At 47.2% G+C, this 26,100-nt stretch overlaps 1 protein-coding gene across 7 annotated transcripts; it reads left to right on the forward strand.

Annotated features, from left to right (window-relative positions):
- Nucleotides 1-129: 129 nt before the first annotated feature.
- Nucleotides 130-25,303, forward strand: BRD8 (bromodomain containing 8). 7 transcript variants are annotated; one of them, XM_063121010.1, is made up of 22 exons: nucleotides 130-172; nucleotides 1,014-1,110; nucleotides 3,696-3,765; nucleotides 5,033-5,082; nucleotides 8,133-8,255; nucleotides 8,358-8,438; nucleotides 8,910-8,974; nucleotides 9,687-9,823; nucleotides 10,241-10,456; nucleotides 12,556-12,700; nucleotides 14,400-14,609; nucleotides 15,052-15,383; nucleotides 17,410-17,874; nucleotides 18,689-18,782; nucleotides 18,941-18,987; nucleotides 19,683-19,888; nucleotides 20,216-20,308; nucleotides 20,958-21,026; nucleotides 21,288-21,465; nucleotides 21,778-21,882; nucleotides 22,657-22,701; nucleotides 24,910-25,303. In XM_063121010.1, exons 1-22 carry the CDS (start codon nucleotides 157-159, stop codon nucleotides 24,967-24,969), a joined length of 2,904 nt encoding a protein of 967 aa, XP_062977080.1. In that variant the 5' UTR covers nucleotides 130-156; the 3' UTR covers nucleotides 24,970-25,303. The 7 variants fall into 7 exon arrangements, with proteins under 7 accessions (XP_062977080.1, XP_062977079.1, XP_062977081.1 ...); XM_063121009.1 differs by having other exon boundaries at nucleotides 141-175; XM_063121011.1 differs by having other exon boundaries at nucleotides 141-175; nucleotides 15,082-15,383.
- Nucleotides 25,304-26,100: the final 797 nt, after the last annotated feature.

The following is a 26,100-nucleotide window of genomic DNA, read 5'->3' on the forward strand; positions in this document are numbered from 1 at the left end:
TCCCATTGCTCGGCCAATTCCACTCTCCTCAACCGACCAATGAGAAACCGACTATCCGTACGGAGCTCCTCCCACTGCTCTGTCGAGAGCCGCTCTACCGTAGGCTTGGGAGCCCCTTTCCCAGCAGGCACCACGCTCGGCCGTGCCTTCGGGAAGATGGCGGCGGGGACGGGTAGTGAGTGATGCTCTTTCGTTTGGGATGGAGGAATGTAGCAGGGTTATAGGGTTATCCTCCCCACACAACCCACTCTTTTTGTGTATTAGTGCGTCTGTATCTTTAAGAGTGAGCTCAGAGGCAGCAAATCATCAGGTGCAGCTTTTCTAATCACAGCATTTCCGATACTTCATCGGACGGATATCTGCCTGTCGCGCAACTTTTGAAAGCACATTACTCTAGTCGCCTCCCCTCCCCACGCATCCAAAGGGCAAACCTTAAGGAGGGCTTGGCTGTTGTGAGGTGGTTTGTCCAAGAATTCTCAGGTGGTGGCGCACTTTCCCCTTAGGTAGGATACCTGGGAGTAGAAACGTAGGAAGCTGCCTTATATCGGGACAGAACACTGGTTCTTCTGGCTCAGCATTGTGTACTATGATTGGCAATGGCTTTCCAGGTTTTCAGGCAAGAGTCTTTGGGCAGCCCTCCCTGGAGACTGAACTTGGGATCTTTGGCATGCCGCTCATGTGTTCTGCCCCTGAGCTATGGCAAGTAGATTTTTCCTAGCGTTTCCTCTGTCTGACTATGAGACATTTTCAGGAGAGGCTGTCTAGTTGGATATGGAGGCTGCAGCCTTCCCCAACTGGGTGCCTTTCAAATATGTTGGACTGTAGTTCCCATCATCCCCAGACAGCTGGCTGGGAATGATGGGAGCTGGTCTCTTTGTGGGGGAAAGCTGCTGTAGTGAGCCTTTTATTAAGTTTGGAGGCTGCATAGATTGCAGTAGATTTGAATTGAGCGGGTGCCATTTGAAGTATGCGGACAGGTTGCGACACTGTGATGTTTATCTTTTCCATGGCAGAGCACAAATTGCTGAATGCTGGACCCACGGAACCATGGTCTATCCGGGAGAAGCTATGTTTGGCTTCTTCTGTCATGCGGAGCGGGGACCAGAACTGGTAAGAGTTATATTGCTGATGGTTACAATAACCTGCTGTTAAATTCTGTTCCTGATAGTGTCTTGGAACTTAGCTGAATACATGTTGTGTACCTTGTACAGTTGTATGCTTTGTACAGAACTCTTGAATTGATTGGTGGTGATGGTTATTTCAAACAGCAGAAATATTTAAATGCTATTGGTAATCTTAACTTTGTACATGCTGAAAAACTGTGAAAACCAGAATTGTAGAAACCATGGAAAACAATTTAATCCAAAGAACTACTCGAGGCAGGATTTTCTATATGTTAATGGATGCATTTGGAAGCTTAATTCAGCTACATAATATATAGTGGGTTACATTAAAATAATTTAGAGAGCAATCCTGTGGCCCCTAAGCAGCATCTGGAGGGGCTATAGGATATTTCAGATTCCTGGATTCAAGTCAAGAGACAGTGCCCCAGCCTCAGACCCAGGAGTCAGAGCTCCCCTCCCCTTCATAGCCAGTTTGGAGAGAACTACACTGACTGCCTCTCCCAGCTCGCAAAGACAACCTTGGACAGAACAGAAAGGGGATGGTTGTGTGGGCCGGGAGGGGAGGAGGCTGGGGGAGCATGGATATGCACTATCCCCAGCTTTCTCCAGCCTCCTTCCCTCCCCATCTGCAGAGCCCTAGCTAAACGGGCAAAAATGCCCATCTAGCAAAAATGCGGAACAGGAAAAGTGTAGAGACAACAATCACCCCTGAGCTGATAATAATTTTAACATGTAACTCAGTAGTGTATATTGATGAAAATTGAAAGGGAAACACTTTATGAAATGGTGCTTTAATAGAAAATTGAACAGGGAGCCAATATGGTATATTGGCTAGAATGTTGGACTGGGAGTCAAGAGATCTGGGTTCTAGTCCTCACTTGGCCATGGAAACCCACTGGGTGACTTTCAGCCAGTCACAGACTCTCAGCCCAACCTACTTCACGGGGTTGTTGTTGTGAGGATAAAATGGAGAGGAGGAGGAATATGTACGCCACCTTGGGTTCCTTGGAGGAAAAAAGGCAGGATATAAATGCAATAAATAAATAAATATAAATCTGTTCACATCCAATTATTTCTGAGTCTCACTATTCATACCGTTGGTGGCCAAGATTGTAATTGGGGCAACTAGATGTTTTTGTATATAAATTCTGGGGAAACACCACCACTAGCACCGCCATTTTTTAAAAAAAAATTGTATACTTTTAATGTTTACTATTTTTAATGTTGTAAACCGCCCAGAGAGCTTCGGCTGTGGGGCGGTATATAAATGTAATAAAATAAATAAATAAATAATAAAATTTTGGGGTTGTGTGATTACCTCTAAGAATCTCGGAGACAAGCTGAACATAGTGTAGCTGTCTGGGAAGGTCCCACATTTTTGCTTGCCATGGTGAGTGTTCTGCTGGCCTCCAGCAGTGTGGTGATTCCCAGCATTCCTCTCAACCTTGAAACCAAAGAGGTTGGTGGGGATCTTCCTGGTAATTGCGTAATGATCCCTCTCCCCTCCCTCTCCAAATTTGGGGCTTGTTTCCTTGCTGCATTGCAGAGGTGTCACAAATGTCTGGGCTGCACAGTGGCAAAGCTGCAAGTGCCCCCTCACAAGCTATTCTACAGGGAAGGGACCCAGGAGGGGAAGGAGGGTTCCTTGACTACCCTGAAGGACAACCCCTGCCATTCTTTCTAGCTCCAGATTTGGAGCTGGGGAGGAGAGCAAGAGATTGGCCCAGATTTTGTGCAGAGGCACAGCATGACATCAGTGGCAAAGAGAGGAGCAGGGTCTTGGGGACCACAATTTTTGGCTTAGCTGCAAAGGCCAGCCAGAAATTGTGCACCTGTTGGGGTATAACTTGTTAAGGCCAACTCTCTGTTTCTTGAAAGTCATGTTTTTGAATCTAGAAGAACTTATTGTTGATCTTAGTAATAATCTAGAAGATCTTATTATTGAGGGAGGGCAGGATGTGAAGCTAGAATTATTGGAAGATCATGTAATTGTTCTGGGAGTTTAAACATTTAGGAGTTTTTAGGCATTTTTATTCACATTGGCCTTGAGTGGCTAGGGTAGAATAAGAACATGCGGTTAATATTAGTAATAATAAAAAGGTACACATTATTATTAATTACACTTATATACCGCCCCATAGCTGAAGCTCTCTGGGCAGTTTACAAAGATTATATTGCACCTTTCCTCCCAGGAAATCAATTTTGCGTACATGGGCCTCCTCCTTCCATGTTGTCCTCACAACATTCCTGTGAGGTAGGTAAGGTTGAGAGAGAATGACTGGCCCTAGATTTCCCAATGAGCTTCATGGGTAAATGAAAATTTGAACCTGGATCTACTTGTTCCTAGTCTGCCACTCTTAACCAATGACAGGGGGAGGGTTTAGTGACTCACATATGGTTGTTACCTGCTATGGGAACCACATAAAATGAAATAATTGCATTTCATTTTAAGAAAGCACTGTGTTGGGTATATGACAAGCTTTCCCCAAGTCGGTGAATGCAAGATGAAACCTCTGCTATAATTCACCTACAAAGGAAGCAAAGATGGTAAAACTCTTTTTTCTTCTCCAGGGTGTCAGTCAGCAGAGCCATCAAACCCTTTGCAGAGCCAGGCCGCCCACCTGATTGGTTTTCTCAGAAGGTAAGAATGGGTCTTCATTTCACTACTGGGGAATGGCTGTCTATGGGGCTCATTGTGAGCATTTACTCCCTTTCCCAACGGAGCACATCACACTATTCATTTCAGCAGCCAAGGCAAGTAAAGTCAAAGGATGAGGATCTCTTCCAGTGCCCACTTCTCCCTATGGAGGGAAGTAAGTGCTGGTGGTGATATCCGGCCATTGCTGTTTATATCAGAGGATGGTAGGAAGGAACGTACTCCCTCATGACAACAGCCAAATAGTGAGCTTGATTCTGCACACTGAGTGGGCTACATGTGAATCGGCTCTTGGGTGGAATTTAAGGTTACTTAGTACAACTGTCTTTACACAGCTTCAAATGTATTAGTGTCCCACACCCACCAAAACCCTAAGGTGAGGGTGCAGAACCTCAAGCCTGTGAGACAAATCTGGCCCTCCCAGAGTCCCAATCCAGCCCTCTTGGGTTCCCCAGCTGACCATGACCCCTCCCCCTGGCTCCACCCTCTTTCCCCCAACCACCAATCTGGTTCTTGTGCAGTTTTTCCCCCCATTCCAAAAGGATGTGATGCCTCTCGTAAGACTTAGTAGCTGGCAGTAAAAGCTTTAAGGTAAACTATGCTGGTGGTTTTGGTATTTTGGCTCTGCCCACTTTGCCTTTGGCCTTGCTCACCACTGGAATGCGGTCCTTGAGAGCTTCTCTGAAGTGGAATTTGGCCCTCGGAATGAAAGAGGTTCAACACCCCTGCCCTAAGGGAATGAGCATGGAAGATAAGCTGGGCTGGGCAATCATACGGTGTGGTGGTTCTGTTAGCTCCTACAAGCAGTGTGCGATGTAGAAATCGGCTGCTCTAATTCTAGTGTCAGAATTGTTGCGCGTGAAGGGTGATGCATTTCCCCACCCCCCATCGAAATTGTGGAGTGCAGAAGGTCTGCTCTCTAGACTCACTTGCAGCTTTTCAAACAAACCCCTATATTGAGGTCTGCTACAGGCAGTCCATGCATTCACTCAGCTACTCACCACTTCCTTTAACAGCCCATCATACACACTCAGCATCCATCCTCTCTGCCAGTAAGCTGCACACAAGCAGGGATCCAAATAATTTGACAGCAAAGGATTAACATGCCACCTCACCCCCACCAGCTCCTGGGCCATGTATCTTTAATATATGGGTGTTGTACAATTTACCTTTAGTTTCTATCTGAACCCAAACATTCTTAGTATTGTTTGTAGTGATTGTTTTCTGAGAACTGCGTGTACTCTTTTTCTAGCATTGTGCATCCCAGTATTCTGAGCTCCTGGAAACAACGGAGACCCCAAAGTGAGTTCAAAGACTGAACCAAGTGATGTTTATCCCCCCCCCCCCTTTGAATGGAACAGGGCAGGAGATGGCATTGTAAGGAGGACACTGTGCAATGAAGAAGACCAAGTTTTTGGGTTATGTTTCTGAATGAACGAGAATGGCAATTTGGTCAGAGCTGACCAAAGCAGCTGAAACTCAGTGAGTTGAACTGAGGGTCTGAGTCTGTCAGGTCCCAATCAAATTAGATTCCTTTGATTACCAAGCTGAAACAAAGCCACTTGTTCAAAAAGATGGCAGTTTATTGATAGGAAATGGATGCAAAATACATCTGCAAAGAAAGTTCACACTTCTCTCCAGCCAATGAAGCTGTCACAGCTGGATGTCTATTGGAGTTCCCACAATAGACTCCAGGACGTTCCTAGAGCCACCAAAATTCTGCAAATTGGTCGTGTGTACATTGCCACTTGGAGTGAGACCAAAGTGCAAAGCCTGTGGATTGGATTTTATAAGTTTGCATGCTAGATGCCTTTTCCCTCTCTCAAGAGTTGGCAGGCCACCTTCCCATGTTTTCAAAGCATATCAGCCTGGGATATTAATTGCTTTTCCTAAGAGAGAGAGAGAGAGGTCCCAACACTCTAGTATGGGAAGTGAAACCTATCTAGAATCATAGAATAGTAGAGTTGGAAGGGGCCTAAAAGGCCATCAGGTCTAACCCCCTGCTTAATGCAGGAATCCACCTTAAAGCATACATCTTCAAGGACGACATAATTTAGCTGTCAAAAACAGCTTCTCGACTGGCTGTGAATTACCAGCCTATGTGAAAGGTCTTCTCCTTTTTAAATATAAAACTGCTGGTTAGGCCAAATTACACCAGCACATAAGAATGCTGTACAATTCTTTTTGAGTCTGGTTGGATAGGAACTTGCATATTCTGACCTTAACTAAATACTTTGGTTACATACACTAGACAGAACCTATTTCCTCCAATTATTCTACTATGTTTTGTGATCCCATTGTTCTCCTTCATCTGAGTTCCAGTAAGTATCCTACACTGACAGTTGCACTTCTCTGCCATGCATGAAATCTCCCCACTCCCACCCCCAGCTGATGATCTATTGATCTTGTGGAGTTTAAGGTGTCTTTTTTGCATGATCAATTTCAAGAGTATTCAAATAGCGTTTTTGTATGTGTTGCTGTTGCAGCACTGCTGTGGCGGTGGCTCTTGTCCACATGACCTTTTTCTTTTTAAAAGACACAAGTCTTTTCTTTTTGCTCCAGTTGTGTCTCTTCCTGCTTGCAAGACTAATTAGAGGCAATGGTTGGATGAATAACAAACAACACTAGGGTATCCACCCTCCAACCACAATCAAAAATTGAATCACAATAGTATTTCAATACTTTATATATTACTCTGTCCCATGTATTGGCCCACTTTTTTATCAATAGTTCAGTAGTCACAATATTGCATATATAAGTATAACAATAACTACAATTTCACAATATATATTGGCCACAAATCAAACACATAAACTTATATCCATATATACATAAATCAAATCATTGGCTTCAGTTTTTACCAAATCACATTACAATCTCATCTATTTTTCTCATATATATATATAGAGAGAGAGAGAGAGAGAGAGAGAGAGAGAGAGAGAGACAGACACATCTCAATAATATGCTTTTAGCGTGGAGGTTTCATAGCACCAACAGAAGTCCAGTACATAAATCTGTTTCGCAAGACAGTGCTTCTTCAGGAACATGCTAAAACACAAACATGTGCTAAAGAGAAACCATCATTCACTATAATACAAAAACAGCACTTCTCCTTACCATACTTTCTCTCAAGTTAACCCACCATCCCAAATGTTTAACTTTGTTTCCTACCTTCTATCAGTGGGTCAAGGCTTTTCATAACAGACTCCCATATTACATAGTTTCTGAAACATATATTGTACAATCATTACTTATGGTCACAAACAACATCTCCTGCATTCCACTGAATGCTCAAGGTTTTGTTTCAAACTTACCCCCGTGTGTTTTTGGACAAGGATCACTGCAGTCTTGAGGTAAATGCAGGCCATACTCGGCCTCAGCTAGACGAGGGGGTCGGAGGGTGACGATCTCGCGTCTACGTGTGGCGTGCGACATCCAGGAAGGAAAAGGACATCACACCCACCATTTTGTGTGTGTGTGTGTTGTTTTTTAAGGGAGATGGAGCGCTTGTGCTCAAAACTGTACGTTTTTTAAAAAAACATTCCCTGCTCCCCCCCACCCCACCGCTGATGGGCATAGAGCTCCTGAGGAGCTTCGTACCCTGTGCCCAGCTCCTTGCGGTTACTCGCAAGGAGCCGGGACAAACCGTGACACCCAGCCACACGTTCCGCAGTCTCAGGATCAGTCCGAGACTGCAGAAAAAGCAGGCTAGAAGTGTAGGGCGAGATCCCCGGGATAGGGAGGGATCCCCTGTGCATCATGTAAATGCACAGGAACGATCCCAGGCTATCCCTGGGATATCGCCCCGTCTAGCTACGGCCTCAGAGTTTTGTAACCTTTGATACACTTGGGGGTCAATTTGAGAGCTTTGCCTAGGAAAGAGCAGGAGGAAGCCTAAAGCTGCAGAGGCTCTCCAGCTTAAAAGCCCAACATTTTCTCATATATGTTATTTATTTATTTATTTATTACGTTTTTATACCGCCCAATAGCTGAAGCTCTCTGGGTGGTTCACAAAATGTTGCTTTGCCTTGTGACTGAACCATGTGCTCTGGTATGTTTGGCACATTGCACTCCCTAAAACCTGGACAATGTTTGGACAAGCAGGCTTTCCAACACAGACATGTAAAGTGGCTGGCTGAGACATCTACTCGAATGCTGTAGTATAGTCCTGATTCATTACAACAGCATTTGCAGTGGGCTGCAGAGTAATGAAAGTGGGAACAGGTAACTGGGATAAGAAGGAGGGATGGAGTAGCGGGATTTGTGTGGAAAGAAGGAGTTGCATCTGGGGGGATTGAACATCTCTGTTCTCGGTCCCTAGATTGTTTCCCCCTTTTTTCTTCTTTGAGCAGAAGAAAGCGTGGTGAGAAGGGAGAAGTGGTGGAAACAGTGGAAGATGTTATTGTGAGAAAACTGACAGCAGAACGGGTGGAGGAGTTGAAGAAGATGATTAAAGAGACCCAGGAGAAGTACAGGTACAGCTCAGACATGTCAGAGTGTGGAGCTCTTCAAGGTTACTTTAGAGCAGGTTGATAATGACCATCTAGATGAAATCTGTCTTTCTTTTGCCTGCACAGGCAGCTGAAGAGGGATGCAGAACTGATCCAGGCGGGGCATATGGACCACAGGCTGGAGGAACTGTACAATGACATTGTGGTGTGGGTTATCTTATTATTTCCCTGTTACGTTTTCTTCTTTGCCTGGGATTGCATATCTGAATCCTTGGGCTCAGTCCTTAGCACATCATCAAAGTGGCTGAATGTGTAAACAGGATCCCAGAAAAAAGTATTCTTCTTTGGTGTGTGGTGTCATTCCCCCATGTGGCATAAGTACACAAGCTTTTCAACGTTTGCATGGTTTTCTTTTTAGCACACCCTTACCTGATGTCTTGCAAACCTTCATGCCCTTTGGAGCAGAGCTTTGAGGGAGGCTCCTGGGAGATGGTTTTGACAATATGGCCAGTCTTTTTAGGTCTTGGCTTAAAAAGTCATCTTCAGGGCTTGACTCTAAGATGTTTCTCATTGTTTTAAGTACTCTGGGCTGTGTGTCTAATATACGAGCGGAAAGCATCCGTTCTGCTTTGCACCCAGTAACCTCGCATAACCCTGAACTCTGTTGAACTTCTTCAGGAAGAAAAGAATGGAAGAAGAGGAGGCAGAGGTGAAGAGGAAAGCTACCGATGCTGCTTATCAAGGTTAGCTTGTTTTCTATAGAACCAAACTCCCGAGGATGAAAACCTGTAGGATGAATTTCAGAGTGGCAAAGTTCAGTTGAGAGGAAGGGAGCGGCCTACAGCAGCGTTTGGTCCGCCTGATTTCCTCAGCCTCTGCCATGTACTTGAGCACTGCCTTTACAGGCCCGCCCTGCTCTTTTTCTTTTTTTAAAATAGTTTGTAAGGTTGGAAGGTAGGCTTTGATGCCAGAATATGAAAGGTGTTCCTCGAATAAGAAAAGTGCCCGAAAAGAAGTAAGACAGCGGCCTCTTAGAGCCCGTCGTGTGGAGCTAGCGATCAGTGAGCCACTGAGGAAGGACTTGCTACCGGTTCCGTCAGGGTACGGGCAACCTTGTGCTCTGCCAATCCTTTGACCCTACACCTGCTATAAGCCCCTAGCCAGCATAGTCCATGGTCAGGGATTATGGATGTTGAGGTCCAAAATATCTGGAGAGCTCCAAGCTGCCCACGTGTGGGTTCCTTATTCAGAATCTTTGTGCCAGGGTTCAAGATCGATCCAAAGCAGCTGAATGGTTGGGATGGTGTTTGAAGATCATCACCTCTTGTGCGGGGATTTCTTACTTAGCAAGGTCTGAACCTAAGAGGAGCCCTGCGGGATCAGACCAAGGGTCCATCGAGTCGAACGTTCTGATCAAGAACCTTTTGAATGTACTTTCCCGCCTTTCCCTTTCAGCTCGCCAAGCAGTTAAGAACCCATCGCGAAGATTGCCAGGGATGATGGTCCGTTCTCCAGCAGGCTCAACCTCGCCAGGCGCAGACTACGCTCTGGGGGACTTGTCTCAACCCAGCGTGGAAGAGGCTAGTCCTGGGGTAAGGATTGGACAGGCACGAGAAACCGTTAGGCCAGACCCGGCTTTCTGCAGCTCTCCAAAACTTCCTGCTTTCTTTCTTTTCTTTTGTCTTTTTGGTGGCCTTTTGTAACGTAGAAGGCCGGAGAACAAAACCTTGTCCGGAGAACAAAGTCTGCTTTGTGCTGCAGGACAAGGATGCAGAACACACTTTGCTGGTAATGCTGAGCGTAGGAACAAAAAAGGTGGAGACACACAGGGGGTCGAGGGGAGCAAGAGTGATGGAGGAGGTGCTTGGGGTATGCTGGGTTATTGGCCCTGGTGGGAGGAGGAGGAGGAGGAGGAGGAGGAGGAGGAGGAGGAGGAGGTCATCTTCAGCAGGGCATGTCAAGATGGTGCGGATGTGGCTTTGAACCGTGTGGTTTTTCTTCTTTCTCAGGTAACTCCAGGGACATTGCCCAGCACCCCAGTTGCCTCCTTCATTGGGATCCCTGACACCCCTATGGGCTCCACCTCCCTGGATGCCCCCATGACCCCAGTCACAGATGATTCAGCCCAGAAAAAGATGCTAGGACAGAAAGCAACTCCGCCTCCTTCTCCTCTGCTTTCAGAGCTGCTGAAGAAGGGCAGCCTCCTGCCCACGAGCCCCAGGCTGGTATGGAGTTCCCTGTTTACATATGCAGTTGCCCTGGTGAATCTCTGTGACTGACGTTTGCCACAAAGGGCAAAAGGCGCAAGCATTTTTTTTCTAAAGGGGAAAGCTTAGATAGGCCTTAGGAATCGGAATGACACGTGGCGTTCCTCGAGTACATTTCCCAAAGTGCTTTGCATATGCACAGTCTCCGTACAATGACCCTATAGAGCAGGCCGGTTTTATTTTTAAAAAGCCATGTTACAGTTGGGGGCGGAGGATGAGAGAAAGTGGCTGCGCCAAGGCTACTCTGTGAATTAATGGCTGAGATGATATTTGAACCGGGGTGGTGGTGGATGGAGGGGGATTAGTTCATGGTGAACCACTGTGCTATTCAAGAATGATACAGGGTTGAAGACCATGCACCAGGGGGGCAGAACCTCAGGCCTGGGGACCAGATCCAGCCTTTCTGGGGGCCCAACCCCTCTTGGCGTTCCCCAGATGCCCATGCCTCCTACCCTCAGCCCCACCCCTTTTCCCCCAGCCACCAGTCATTGGGTGGTTCCCCGGCTTGGGGGCAGTTCCCCCTTCCCCCTGCCCAGTTTTTCAGCCTTCTGAAAGGTTGAAATGCCTCCCCAAGGCTCAGTCACAGACAGGAAGAGCTTTAAATATTTTGGCCCTGCCTCCTGTTGCCTTCAGCCCCGCCTATCGCAGGAATGCGGGCCCTGAAAGCTTCTCCAAAATGGAATTCAGCCCTCATGCTGAAAGAGGTTCTGCTCCCTCGCTATACGTTCAGGAAACACAGCTGCAAATTGGTTGGCATTTTAGTTGTGTGTGTGTGTGTGTATGTGTGTGTGTGTGTTTTTAAATTAAGGGTTCTTGATCAGCCTTTCCCAACCTGCTGCCCTCCAGAGGTGTTGGACTGTAACTCCCATCTTCCCCAGCCAGCTTGGGCAAGCAGGTTGGGAAAGGCTGTTCTTGATAGCTGTTTTGGGAGGTGTTTTTTGGTGTGTGTGTGGGGGGGGGGGAATTATCCAAGGTCTGATCCACATGTGGGTAGCAATGCTTCAGCATCAGATCTCTCCGACCCCATTTTTAGTAAGGTTTGTGTGTAATTTTAAATACGTTGTAAGCTACTTGAAGCCATAGGAGAGGTTAAAGAAATTCTGCCAGGACTGATGCTATCAAAGAGATGGGGGAGACAGACAGTGAAATAAAATCTGCATACACAGTGAATATCACATTCATTACAATTATGAGATCTGAATTAATGCAGATATGCAAGCCATGCAATAACTATAGGAAAGTTCACAAGAGGTGCATAATGATCTGTGCTGTTTTGTGTATTTGTATTTGCCTGGATGTCTTCATATGTTCCCTGCATGTGGAGAGATCTCCACAAAGCTCTGTCCTCCCTCCCTATGCCTTTGGTGGGTGTACATGGGGGCAGGCACAGTGGGCTACAGTGGGGCAATGTGTGCACAGGTGGGGAGAGGAGGAGGAGGAGGAGAACTCCCTTGAGCCATGTGGGGATCACTCTGCATGGGAATGCTCTGCCTCTCTATGTGGGAGGGTGGGGGAGATTGTGCCCCTAAGAGAATACAATAATGTCATTGTACACACCCTGGTTATTCCTACAACCCCACGCCTGCTTTTTATTCTCTGCTTTTTAAGCCGACGTGTTCCTTTTTGAGTCTTTTGGCATTGATTAACCTAAGGAAGTGGACTTGCCAAAGTTTCCCTGGTTTCCTAGGGAAGCCCCAAATTTTGCTTTTTGAGCCAAGCTGCCTTGTATGGCGTATTAACCCAAGATAGCGAAGCCAACACGAGTTTCTAAGTCAGGGCTGGGAAGCACACGGCTCTTTTGAGATGGACAGGAATGAGGGGATTTTGTTCTTCTCCCCCCCTGCTCTGCCCCGCTGCTGTTTTTGATGCTGCTGCTCCCTTGCTTAAATGGGACAGGGTGGCAGCTAGAGAGCAGGAGTGTCTCAGCAGAGAGAACCTGAAACGGTGTGATTGGGGTGCAGCATGTGGCAGCTGGGTGCAGAGGTGAGACCTTGGGGTGGGTGCAGCAGTGGGATGGGCCACACATCGGTTCTTAGTCTCCCAATGTCCTTTGGCAGGTGGGCGAGAGTGAGATGTCCATTGTTTCTGGTCACGCAAGCAGCTCTGGTATCCTCCTGGAGGTGGGAGGAGTTCTGCCATTGTTGCATGGCGGGGAAATGCAGCCCGCTTCGACCACTGTTCCTGCGTCCCCTGCTGCTTCAGGTAGGCCGCCTTACGTTACCGGTGTTGTTTTTCTCTCATTTCCTTCTTTTGTTCTGGTGTTTTATATTGAGGGCAGGGATCCTATTTGAAAGTGTGTGAATATTTGCTGGTTTGGTTTTGTTTTTTAAAAAGGAGACTATGAAAGACCAGGTCAGTCTTGTCCAACCTGGTGCCTTCCAAATATTTTGGACTTCAACTCCCATCAGCCCCGTGGCTAGAGATCAGGAATTCTGGGAGCTGTAGTCTAAAACATCTGGAGGGAACCAGGTTGGTGAATTTAAATCTTTGAATCATTCCATTCCCTTGTTTCTTCTTTTCCCTTATCTCCCATTCAACTATCTGTTCCCTCTGATTCTCTCCCTTCTTCTGTTACGTATTTCCTTGTAAAACCGTACCCTGCTTCCTCTCCAGTTCATCCTTCCCTTTGTTGCTAGTCCTTATCTTTGGAATTCTCTTCCTTTTGATACTTGTTCTGCTGCTATTTTGTGCATATTTGTACAACATCTTAAGATGTATCTGAGCCTCTGGGCAGAGTCCTTTGGTGTGTTATTTTTTTCTTCTAATTGTAAAGTGCCTAGTTGTGCTATACAAGCACTACTCATTTTCTGATCGGCTCGTGCAAACATTTTTTAAAAAACCTGTAGTGTTTGTAGATTAAGTATGCTGAAAATCTCAATTTAAATGGTTTCTTTGTTTTTTGAAAAAGCAAGTTTCTAGCCCCTTAAAGCAGGAACGGGCAGAAGGCAAATGTTTTGGATGGCAACTCCCAGAAGCCGCTACCAACATGGCCAATGGTCAGGAATGCTGGGAACTGATGTCCAAAACATCTCAAGATCTACTTTCCCCTGCCTTAAAACAATGAAAATTAATTTGGAAGTGTGTAATGCCCAATGGAAGCACAAATGTTGGGGTTAGGGAAGGGGAGAAAAGTCTTTATATGGGTCCTGAATCCACCTTTTTTGGGTGCCAATTTTGGGCTTTTTTTAAACCTCATTTATGCGTTGTCCTGCTTTTAGAGTTCTGCATCACTATGTCTACTTACAGTCTATATGATCTTGTCTGTGATGCAGAACTTGGCTTTCTATATATTGTTTTAAAAATCAGTAAGTCGTTCCCTGGAAGGAAAACGTTAGCTCCATATGCAGCTGAAAGCTCAGGAACCAGCTGAAGCTTTGCCTGAGGCTTCCAGGGCCAGAGGCCATCTGCTCCCCACAGCTCCTAGCGTTCCCTGTGCCATCTTTCTTCATCCAACGTGACCCACAGCCGACCCTTCCTTCCCGTGTGCTGCTCTCTCTGCGCCAAAACACTGTGAATCCTTCAAACTTGCAAAATCCGAACGTGGAATTGGTTTTGCTAGTTCAGAGATAGCTATGCAGATATCCAGTGTGCCAAAACGTGGCGCGTTGACCCCAGATTTGGATTTCCTTGGTGCAGAATTTGGAATTTTTGCTGGTACAACGTCTTGCCGGCCCTCCTTTTCAAAGCGCCCTGTGTCCTTGCTTGTATCCGTGCTCCTGGGGCCCTTTCGGGGGAACCTGGGACAGCTGCCTGTACCCAGTTCTGCGACCGTGCCCTCCGATGCAAGCCTGGCGGGGCCAGCGGTTCTTCCAGACGAGAACCCAGGGTTGGCTGGCTTTGTCGTCCTCTGTAGCTGCTGCTTCTCGGCTAATGCGCCTCTCCCCTCTTCGTCCTTTGTTAGGTGCTCCTACTCTCTCCCGCCTTTTAGAAGCTGGTCCAACACAATTCACCACATCGCTTGCTTCCTTTTCTGCTGTTGCCAGTGAACCTCCAGCCAAACTCCTGCCTCCCCCCGTAGAGTCCGTGTCTCAGGCAACCCTAGTCATGGTGCCCACGCTGCAAGCGCCACCCGCTGCAACACCCGCTGCAACACCCGAAAGCGTAGCGACAGGTGCGTCCTTGCACTCGTATGTCACTCAGTACCTTGCAGAAGACGTTCCCCCGTAGGTGCGGCAGAAGGGCTGCCCGAATGCGGGCTTGTGGGCCTCTCAGATCTGTAGCCGGAGGGGCGGGGTGGATCTTGGGGCTCCAAGAGCACCGCTTGCCAGTGCAGGGCGAATGGCTGGCCTGAGGTTGACAAGAAGAGCCCAGCCCACCCCACCCCCTCCCCCCATCCACCCCCGGGTTTCAGTCAGAGTGCAGGAGCAGAGGATTTGGGGGTGAAGGTAGTGAGGGGGCTGGAGCTAGACTGCCATGCAAAAGAGACGGCTCCTGTTTTGACTCCAGCGATTGGGGGTGGGGGGGCGCCCGCCTGCATGTGCCTTTGTCTGGGGCTGTGGAATGCGTTTTGATTTCTTGATCTGACCCACGCTGCTGCTTGGCGCAGCTGCCAGGCTTTCACTTGACTTGTCACTCTTGTCCAGTGAGTCAGCCCAACACCTGTGTTTCCATGGAGGCAGTGCCTGATCCTCACACTGTGACAGTGTCAATGGACAGCAGTGAAATTTCCATGATCATTGATTCCATCAAGAAAGATTGCCTGGGCTCTGGGGCATCTGGTGCTGTAGGGACTTCCAAAGACCATAGCATGGATGGGAAGGAAGACCTAGATCTGGCTGAGAAGATGGACATTGCAGTTTCCTACACAGGGGAAGAGCCTTCCTACACTGGGGAAGAACTGGACTTCGAGACGGTTGGGGACATCATAGCCATCATTGAGGACAAGGTAAATGCTCTAGAGGCCTGTACTGTTGATTCCTGGTGCTTCTTACCATTGTGGATCCCCAGAGCACTAAGGCATTAGTTCCTCTCTCCGTATCGAAGTTGCTGATCCTTCATGCCCAAGTCGGTTCCAGTTTCTAAAACTGACCAAGACCAGAGATTCACCTGAACTGGCACACGTTGCTGGTCCCTACAGATCTGCCGCTCTCCCGACTCCGGAAATATGCTGAGCTTTGGCGGTGCTTGGAGTCTTCCCAAGTGCAGCGGGGGGAGGCTCCCGGCTTGGGAGAAGCTTGTGGCATTAGGGGCCAGGGGTGCTCGCCATGGTGGGCAAATGTGGGTAACCTTGGACCGAGGCGGCTCCCTTGTTTTTCTTCTCTGTGAAATCAGTCTGCATATCACGAGATGTGTGGAGATTCTTCGTGACTCTGCCCCTATTAGGGAGCACCTTTCTTAACAACTGCAAAAGCCTAAGCATGTTTTGAAAGCAGTGCAAGGCCTTCACATTCAGGCTGATTTTCAGAGACCAGGGTGAAGGCACTTGCTGTGCTTTGCAGTCAGTTTTTTCTTTGCAAAGGCTAAAAGCAATACTTGAAATGTGACCTATTAAACAACAGCAGTAATCTGACCAACCTGTGACAGCCAACTGGATATTTCAGTTGGATCATTTCTTGTTGTGCTTTGATCTTGTCGCCACGATTGTGTACATTTATTTATTTAAACTTCTATCCTGTTTTTCCAATAAAATAGCAATGTTATAATTAAACTCTTATTTTGTTCAGCTTTAGGTGGGCTGTTAAATTTTTTTGTTCCATATGGCTTTTTAGTATTTTAAATGCGTTAGCACTGCACTCTGTTTTTAAGATTCTCCCCTGCTCCTAAATCTGCTGCTGGTGATGCCTATATGTACCAGTTGCTGGGGAACATGGGTGGGAGGGTGTTGTTGCACCATGTCCTGCTTGTGGCTCCCTGGCTGATGGCTGGTTGGCCACTGTGTGAACAGGGTGCTGGACTAGATGCACCCTTGGTCTGATCCAGCATCAGGGCTCTTCTTATGTTCTTATGTCTTACATTTGTTTTAATGCTTTCAAATTGTTTTATAAAGTGTTGTTTTTTAAAAAAAATTAAAGCATTTAAATTGTTTTAAGTTTTAATGGTAAGCTGCCGGGGTGGGGCGGGGGATGGTCTTCTTTGGGCCAAAAGGTGACTTGTAGATTTATAAAATAAATAAACAAACAGATCAACATTAATCCAATAAAACACAAATAAAACACACCCATAAGAACAAAATAACAACATCCAACAGATTAAAACTTGGCTCAAGCAACATACCAGCTTAGGCGCCAGCTAGTGTTGGATTTGCTGTGTATGCAGGAGTGCTGAAGCCGCGTCTGTGAGGGTGCACTTGGTGCCAGAGAAACTTCGGAGAAGGGGATCTAAAAAGACAGAGACCACCTGCTTGTCTTGGTTTTTGACAAGGCCCCTCCTGTCATAGAATCATAGAATAGTAGAGCTGGAAGGGGCCTATAAGGCCATCGATCCAACCCCCTGCTCAATGCAGGACAGTAGACAGTAGTGTTGCCTATTTTTAAAATCCTTGGATATGTATAGCCAAAGTGAAAATATCTTGTTCCAAAAAGAAGCTTTGCACTGATTACAGCCCTCCACAGCCCCAAAATCCTTATGTGGCTCTTAGAGGTTCAGGTGCTGAAATGTAGTAAGAGCATGTCCCCTTTGGGAAATCTTGCTAATAAAAAATGCCTCAGTCTGTGCTCTACCACAGGGTAAAATCTATAAGCTATGTTTAGAGCAGACCCACTGAAATGAATGGGAATTATGCTAGCCATGACGAACAAGTCCCGTTCATGCCAGTGGGCCTACTCGAAGTAGGACTTGCATTGGATTTTACCCCAATGCATTGCATCCTGGCCTTTGAAACAGAAGGGCGCATTGTTCCTCCTGCCCTCATCGCAGTGGCCTTCCGCCTCGCTCATCGTCTATTTTTGTTATCTGTGTCCTTGTCGGCGAAGGTGGATGACCATCCCGAGGTCTTGGATGTGGCAGCAGTCGAGGCTGCTTTGTCTTTTTGTGAAGAGATTGAGGACCCTCAGTCGCTGACCGGCCCCTGGGAGCACCCCCTTCAGCGGGAGCAACCGATCCAGCAGGAGCATGAGAAGCAGAATCCGCTGCCCCAAATGGCTGTGACCGTAAAGCAGGAGAGGCCCGACTGCGAGGAATCGGAGGCGAAGGGGATCCGAGACCTGATGAGCATTGGGGATCTGGGGGCCGACATTAAAGTGGAGCCCCTTGAGCAGGGGCAGGTCCATTTGGGCTCTGAGGAAGCTTCCGCACGAGCAGCCAGGATGAGTGACGCCCCTGAGCTGAGGGGTCCAATCTCCGAAGATGAGGAGACGGCTGTTGCTGGCCTGGAGGGCTCTGAAATGGAGATGGAATCAGCCAAGGATGAAATGGATCACAGTACAGTGAAGACAGAGGTAGGTAAATAGGTGGTGAAGTGGCTGATCAGTGATGAATGGGAAGAGCGGAAGCCCGCCTGCACCCACCCCGGTTTGAAGCTGTTTCTAGCATCTGCGCTTAGTCCCGATTTTATTTGTGGGCCCCATTGACAGCATCATAATACTCTGGGCTGAGACGTTAAAATTCTGCACTCTGGCTGTCCTAAATCTCTGCAAAGAAAAGATCTACATGAATGTGGCAACAAACACAATTGCACCAAGCATAAATGTGGGCGAGTTATAGAAATGTAGGCCAGTTGAGAAAAATTTGCAGAACTTCTCTTGTTTTGGATAATAGGTTCTTGTTCTGCTAGTCAGAAGGAGTGACAAGGAGTTTTGGATACTTTGTTTGGCTATTCTCACTTCCAAGACTGCTGCAAAAATGTCCCACATATGTCCAAGTCTTGGACGCGCTGCTGGCTGACTGAATCATCCTATCCAAGATGGCCGTCAGCGACAAGAATGGCCACAGGCCTAGAAACTTGGGTGGTCATTCCCGCCCTTCCCCGCCATGCCTCCTTTAATGAAAACCAGGGTTCTCAGTGCCGGATTCTTGATTTTATTTTCTTTGATTTTGTGGGTGCACCCGCTCCTTTGGCCACCTGTTCAATCCTTGAGGTGCCATTTCCCTAGGTGTGTAGAGCTTTGCTGTGGATGCAGCTGTGTGTGTGTGGGGGGGTTTCATTGCCCCACTGCCTGGTTTTGTAGCCCTGATGTCATCAGGTGGCTTTCAAGTGAGTTGTGCAGGAAGCTGGTCCTCATACTCACATCAGGGCATCCTTTTTCTTTCTAGCTCCCCCCTGACGATGAGACGTCCTCTCCTCATGCTCCAAGTGTAAGTGAAGACTCCTCACAAGCAGACCTCCACCACAAATACGAGCTTTCAGGTAACCAACTTGGGTTGTTGGGGTGGTTGCAACTGGCTTCCAGGGAGGGAGGCCGGGAGGTGTCCGATGAGCATGACCGCTTGGAAAATGGCCTTGGAATTCAGCTCTTCCTCCCCCACCCCTGCTCCCATCTTTTTCTTTTTGTTTCCCCTTCCCAGAATCAATGAAAGAGGAAGCCCAAGCTCTGTTTGAACACCAGATGAAGGTATTTTCTTTATCCTCCCAATTTCCTAAGATGGTTAGCTCTTTGCGTTGCATCTTAGCCCATAGGCGACGGAAGCCAGAAGGAGTGCAGTGCACCACTCCAGCATAGGTCCAAGTGCCCAGAAATTACAGGCTGGAAGGAAAAGCTAAGTTACCTTCCTGGAAGCGAAGGGCGAGGCCTCCGTCGCAGCGATCTGTGTATGTTTAGTTCTGGGCTGCTTTTTTTTTAGCCAAAGCTGCCCCTCCCCCCATGATTTAATAATCTCTCTATAAAAATCAGGAAGAAAGCTACGGGGCTGTGGGAGGCTCAGTTTCGGTAAAAAGCCCAACGCAAAAAAGTGGTCTTCACCATCTGTCAAAAGTAGGGAAGTGGAGGAGGCAGATGCAGCTTTCGATGAGGTGTCACAGCTGAGAAGGCCCTGCCTTGCCACACCACCAATATGACTTCACACAATGGTGAAAATTGAGCCCTTCTGAAAAACACAGGAACATCAGGTGGGGAAGTTAACTGACAAGGCACTCTCCCCGAGCCTGTTCTGGCAGACTGGAGTAGGTGGAGGCAGGACACATGTGTGACTTTGGCTTTCTCGGCCGCCATCAGCGGAGGCCGGTGCAAGTGCTGCCATGGGCAGCCTTATACCTTGGTGGTGCTGATGCTTTGCTGGGGCTTTTCCTCCTGCATCTCGGGATGCTCAGGGTGAAGAGGACGAGGAGGACGGGGCCAGCGAAGCTGCCAGTTTAGAGGAGCCCAAAGAGGAAGATCCGGGTGAGGGCTATCTCTCAGAGATGGACAATGAGCCCCCTGTGAGCGAGAGCGATGATGGCTTCAGTATCCATAACGCACCTTTGCAGTCTCACACCCTGGCTGATTCCATCCCCAGCAGCCCTGCCTCCTCACAGTTGTGAGTATTGGTGTACCTCCATCTACTCAGTGGACATCCCCAGAGGTTGTGGAAGCTTGAGACGAACTTTGTCCCTTTGCACAGTGGTCTGTAGCGCATTAGCTGGGGAATCTTGTGGTGCTGGGTGGAAGAGCCTTGTGCTTTGACTCCAGCTGCAAGGAGGCCAGTGATCACGTTTGCTCACCTGGAGAAATGTGACGCAGGCAGGGATACATGTTGGGAGGCCTGGATAGTTGCTTGGCCATATCCTGTAGGCTGTGCTTTGCTCTAGAGCGCCTCTGTGTTTCATTTTCCGATGAATGCCTCTCCCTTTTCCCCTCCCTCCAGCTCTGTTTGCAGCGAGGATCAGGAAGCGATTCAAGCTCAGAAGATCTGGAAAAAGGCTATTATGCTGGTTTGGAGAGCAGCAGCCAATCACAGGTAAATCAGTGGTGCTGGGACTTGCCTGCAATGCCCCAGTATATAGGAAGAGGAGGAGGATTGCTATATGTTTGTGTTGTAGCAAGTGTCACCTGATTCGTTTTTAGTTGATCAAAAGGTTTCTTTTGCATTCAGATGCATTCATGCATCTGATGAAGTGGACGTTGCCCAGAAAGCTTATGCCAGAATTTTTTTTTTAGCCTTTAAGGTGCCACAAGACTCTTCATTGTTTTTTTTGTTTTTTTAATTTTAATTTTTTTGCTGCAACAGATTGTCAATACAGGGGTCAGGGAAAAGCACATCTCAGTGCACCTTCCAGTTCATCCATTTGACTCTACATATCTGTTACTGCTCAGTATTTTCTTTGTCCCAACTCTGCGTTGCCAATTTGACAGAATGGGCACATCGATACAGATGCAATTTCCTCTTCCTGTAACTCAAGTCATAGAATGTAGGTCAAGTTGCAGAATTCCCCCCTGGGCATGTAACCTATTGAGTAAAGGAATGAGTAGAAGGTTTAGAAAACGTTCCAGGCTTTTCTCCAGTTGGGTATTGTGTTAACTGCTTTTGGCCGAGAGTAGACTCAGGCTTTTAGCAGCCTGTTTTGTGTCATTTATGAGGACTCTCTAATCCCTTTTTCCTGGTACAGGTATGCCAATGTCTTCTTGCAACCCGTGACTGATGATATCGCTCCAGGTTACCACAGCATTGTACAGAGGTTGGTAACCACTTTTGTATGGGTATTTCCATTTGTCACAGACCAGCACAAATTGCCAGTCAGCCTGCTGGTTTCAGGAGAGAGGCAAAGCACTTGTAACATGTACTTGGGAGGGTCTGTTCAGCCAGTATAGTTGAAAAGGTGCAGAAATCAGATTCCTGGCATAGACAGTTACTATTTGCCTTTTAGGCTGTATAAACAAATAAATAGATTTTACCTTAGATGATAATGACAAGGCTTGTTTGGATGCTTCCTTGACAGGCCAATGGATTTATCAACCATTAAAAAGAATATCGAGAATGGGCTGATCCGGACCACAGCGGAGTTCCAACGGGACATCATGCTGATGTTCCAGAATGCTGTCATGTACAACAGCTCCGACCATGATGTCTACCACATGGCTGTGGAAATGCAGCGAGACGTGTTGGAGCAGATCCAGGTAAAGGCCCACAGTGGGGCAGCAGTTCTATCCTGACTTGGTATGGGAGGTGCTGAGTAGGTTAGGGAAGCCCCCTGCTCCTTGTGGCATCTCGAATGTCTTATTGGCTTGTGAGATTCCCCAAGAAAGAAATTGATTGGCCAGCCAAGTGTGATGTCTGACTATCCTAGCACACGTCCCAAGATCAGTCAGAAGGAATGCAGGCTTAGAAACCATTCAGTGAACTAAAGTTGCCTCCAAAGTGGTGCTAGCGAGCCACTAAACTTGCATGCATGTTGAGAACCCTAATAGCTATTATGTGGTTTCTTGCAGCAATTTCTAGCCACACAGCTGATCATGCAGACGTCTGAGTCTGGGATCAGTGCAAAAAGTCTGCGTGGACGAGATTCCACTCGGAAACAAGATGCTTCAGAGAAGGTGGGGGCTAACGAGAGCTGGTGAACCTTGGCTTTGTTTGGGGGAGATGGTTTGAGGCCTTTGGCGAATGCATCCATGTGGAGGGGGGCTTAGAGCAGCTTTGCACCCTGCTCATCTTTGGGTTGAATTAGTAACAAAGATGGTTGTGGCAGCCTCCCACCAGTCTTCAGTATCTGGTAAACGGGCAGATTAATTTGATCCTTGAAGTCAAGGGTTGCTACCAGATGAGGGGATAGGGCTGATGATTAAGTCTGTGAAGAACAGCTCTGAGTAGGTGTAGAGCCAGGCAGAACCCAGAGAACTCCACTTTCCCAAACTTGAAACTGGAGGACTTCACTTACCAGCACTGACCCCAACTGAGGCACACTCTTGGGTGTTTAGACGATTAAAGTTGTGTTGGTACGTGACGCCTGATAGTATCGTATGAACTGTGGGAGCTACCTGACACGCGAGTGCCCCAGTGTATGGCAGAAGGAGATTCCCAGTGCAATCCTAAGCACATTTACTCAGAATCAAGTCCATTGTGTTCCATGAGGCTTACTCTAAGGTAAGTGTGCCTCGGATTGCAGTCTCCTTGTCCTGGAGCTCTCTCTGCAGCCAAGCTAGCGTCCCCTGGGATTTGATCTCTTTGGCAGGAGTTTGGCATAATCTGCCAAGTGAGGAGAGCCACTTAGAGAAGGGAGGAGGGTGAGTTCTGGAGGGTGACCAGGCATTGGGCTTCTTTGGGAGTGTCCCTGCCAAACCCGTTCACTACCTCTGTTTGTCTTTAAACAGGACAGTGTGCCAATGGGCTCCCCAGCCTTCCTTCTTTCACTCTTCGTAAGTATTCAATAAGGTGGAGGCATTGCCAATATAAGGAAGGGCTTCCTAAAATGGCAGTAGGACTGTAGTCCTATCAAGGCCAGTGAATCATGGGAAATGTATCTACCCCAGTGTGTTTCGTGATTGTACTGCTGGAAAAGGGGTTTTTATTTCCTTTCAGCTTATTGGCTGCAGATCTCTTCTTTTCATTTCCATGATCTGAGTCCTACCTTCCTGGCTTTGACTCTGATTTCCCCAGTTCAACCAGTTTGGTAAATTTCCCTGCCTAGTTGCTACTTATCCATCTGATGCAACTGTATATGCCTCTGGGGTTTATTTAGCTAAAGAGCTTGATTTTAAGTGTCCCATGCCTGGGCCTTATTTTATTTATTTATTACAGTTTTATACTGCCCATCAGCCAACGTTCTCTTTAGCATTTTCTGTCTTTAGCTTTGTTTCCTTCATAATGTTTACATTTGTTGTCTCCATATGCTGTTTTTGCGGAATGGGGGTACAGAGTCAGTCTGAATCTAAGTGTATACATCACATATTGTTGTGTAGTTTCATTAGGGTTGCTTCATATATCATTCTTCGCTAAACCTATGTAGGAAAAATATATATACATGGTGTACATATTACAACGCATGTATCTGTTTTGCCCTGAGTTGAGAAGCTACTGCCAACTGTAGCTTGAACCCAGGTCTGCACATCCAAATAGAAAAGGGCAGGCATTTCATGCCTTGGCTCATGTGTAGGAAAAACAACATATGTGATTTGTTCATTTTAACTTATTTATCAAGTATACCTCCACTATATATAAAGTTCCTTGACTTTCTACACCACAGTGTTCCGGGGATAGAAATAAAATAAAACATTAAAAATACAATTCAGTACAAAATGTGGAAAATACAATATAAAAGCACAACAGAGACTAAAAGCAACAAAATCCAGCAGATAAAATCTCAAAAGGCTGCAACAACCTAACAAAATCCCCCCCTGAAAGGTATAACATTTGAATCAGCCCTGAGAGGTATAATTTTGTAGTCTTTTATATTTTATTTTATGTAAGATGGGGATGGGGAACTTGTGGCCACCTAGATGTTGTTCAACTCCCATCAGCTCCAGCCAACATGGCTAATGGTCAGGAATGATAGGACTTGCTGCCCAGCAGTGTCTGCGGGGGGGGGGGGGGGGCACACATGTTCCCCATCCCTGATTTAAGAGGTTGTGTATCACACACCTCCATCAGAGGAGGGGGAGGATATCCTGAATGGGCTACTTGTGTTTAAGCCAGGGTCCTGTCATTTTCCCCCTCTTGGATTTGTTCTTTCCTTTCTATGGGAGGGCCCCGCCTCACCCCGCCCCAGCTCTTGTCCTGCCCGCTCATCAGGGAGAGATGGCATTCCCCCGCCCCCAGTTTTTGTGCTCCATTGCTGCAGGCCTTTAGCCAAACAGTCTGGACGGCTCTGCCCCCGTTCTCCTGGATTAAGTAGCTAAGATGGAAAGGGAGCCAGAAGTGACTAGTGAGCTGCTGTTTCTTATGCACTTCTCACTATAGACTTACGAGAGAGCTCTAAATTGTGCACACGACAAAGGAGACTAAAGTGCACTGGTTGGTTTGTTCCTTCCGTGGACGTCCAAGCAACTATGGCCCTGCTTTAAGAAATCTGATGACTTGCCGAAAAGGAAAAGGTGAAGCTTTGGTGGCTTCATTCTCTCCATCCAAGAGTGCAGGGTTGGGGAGGGGGTCCATTTCTAATACTTATCTATTAAAGACAGCGAAGCGTATGAGAAAAGGCAGCCAGAAGGAAGTAAACTCTTCATTCAGGGAGAGCCGCGGTTTGGAGATACTAGGGAGATAGTGCCAGGGTCTTTCAGCTGGAAGAGAGCTTCTCTAAAGAGCAGCAGTCAAGCAGGTATGTTAGCCAGCACCCCTTCTGCCCACTGGAAGCATAGACCTGGAACTCGTTATCACATGGGGCAAAAGCAGCCAAGAGTCCCCGAGCACGTTAGGTCCCCGTCCCTTGTCCCCAAGTTGACACACAGACCCACCGCAGGCAGTGGTCCTATAGCCGCCCCCTGTGTTTTAGGGCGGATCACAGCATTGCCAATCTGTGCGCCCAGTGTTTCCTAGTAACACAGATGGCAGCCAACCATCTTGGTTCTTTTTGCTCTAAGCTTGCTAATAACAGTGCTTCCCTCCCCCACCCTTTGCGTTTTGACTAGGATGGGGGAACCAGAGGACGCCGCTGCGCCATCGAAGCGGACATGAAGATGAAGAAGTGATGCTGGAGGGGCGAGGCAGGCCGGTCTGCGGCACCTGGAGCCAGGAAGCAGAACAAGACGCTTCCTGGTGCTGAGGGGGAGATGGCTGTGGACAGGGAAGGGCTGACCTGTCTGCGTTCGAGAACGCCATCCCGGAGTGTGTCACTGGGGGAATCCCAGGGACACGAGCGCAGCCCCACTGCCTGTTATAGGGCAGCTGTATCGGGGCCCTGTTAGTGTCCTCATATTAGCTAGCAACTGGTGGCTAGTACGTACTGTAATGTGAAGTGTACAGATTTTTTTTGTATTCGTGGAGTGTAAATGTGTATAATAAACTGTAGTAGAGAATCCTGTATAGCAGTGTGGACTGGCTGCATTGATTTATGTGCATTACCGCCCTCCGCTAGGAAAATTGACCATGGTTATTTATTTATTATTTATTTATTTATTTATTACATTTTTATACCGCCCAATAGCCGAAGCTCTCTGGGCGGTTCACAAAAATTAAAACCATCATAAAACAACCAACATGGTTGTAAATATTTTCACACACTGATTTGCTTGTGGATCCCATTAGTTGGTAATGCTATCTCCTACTGGACCCAGGTCAGATGTGTTGCATTTTGGGGAGTGGGGTGGGGGTGGGGGACAGGATGACGACAAAGTTTGATTGAAGACAACATGAGAAGATCAGTTTTTGTGAAAACCAGGAACTGCTGAATTACCTCAGATACACACATGCTGCTCTCCAGCCAATATTTTGTTGAGAATATAGCTCCCGCATGGACCTCTGTATTCCTTCAAACATGGACCAGTTCAAACATGTATTAATTTACTGTATTTTTATACAGGGCTCAGTGGACAGTTCACAAAATATTGGTAAAACCATAAAACACAAGAATGAAACATCACATATCTAAAAACTAACATGCACTTGGACACATTGATACAAGACATTAGATGGACCAGTGGTATGACTCAATAGACAACAGATCTTTATCTCTTATTTCAACCCTAATTTTCTTCTGAGGAAGGATGTCAGCTACAAAACATGTGACAGATTAGAAACGTCAGGAACACATTCAATTCCCAAGCATATAAAGAGAGCGCCCCTTTCGTCTCTGTGCTGCTACCAATTCCTGGAATCTCAGG

The sequence above is a fragment of the Elgaria multicarinata genome, chromosome 3 (assembly GCF_023053635.1).
Source record: "Elgaria multicarinata webbii isolate HBS135686 ecotype San Diego chromosome 3, rElgMul1.1.pri, whole genome shotgun sequence".
In the NCBI taxonomy this organism is placed as follows: Eukaryota; Metazoa; Chordata; class Lepidosauria; order Squamata; family Anguidae; genus Elgaria; species Elgaria multicarinata.

Coding starts and splice junctions, on each gene's coding strand:
- BRD8 (XM_063121009.1), top strand. Junction 1,111..3,695: donor CGGAGCGGGGACCAGAACTG/GTAAGAGTTATA, acceptor TTTCTTCTCCAG/GGTGTCAGTCAGCAGAGCCA. Junction 20,309..20,957: donor AGAGCAGCAGCCAATCACAG/GTAAATCAGTGG, acceptor TTCCTGGTACAG/GTATGCCAATGTCTTCTTGC.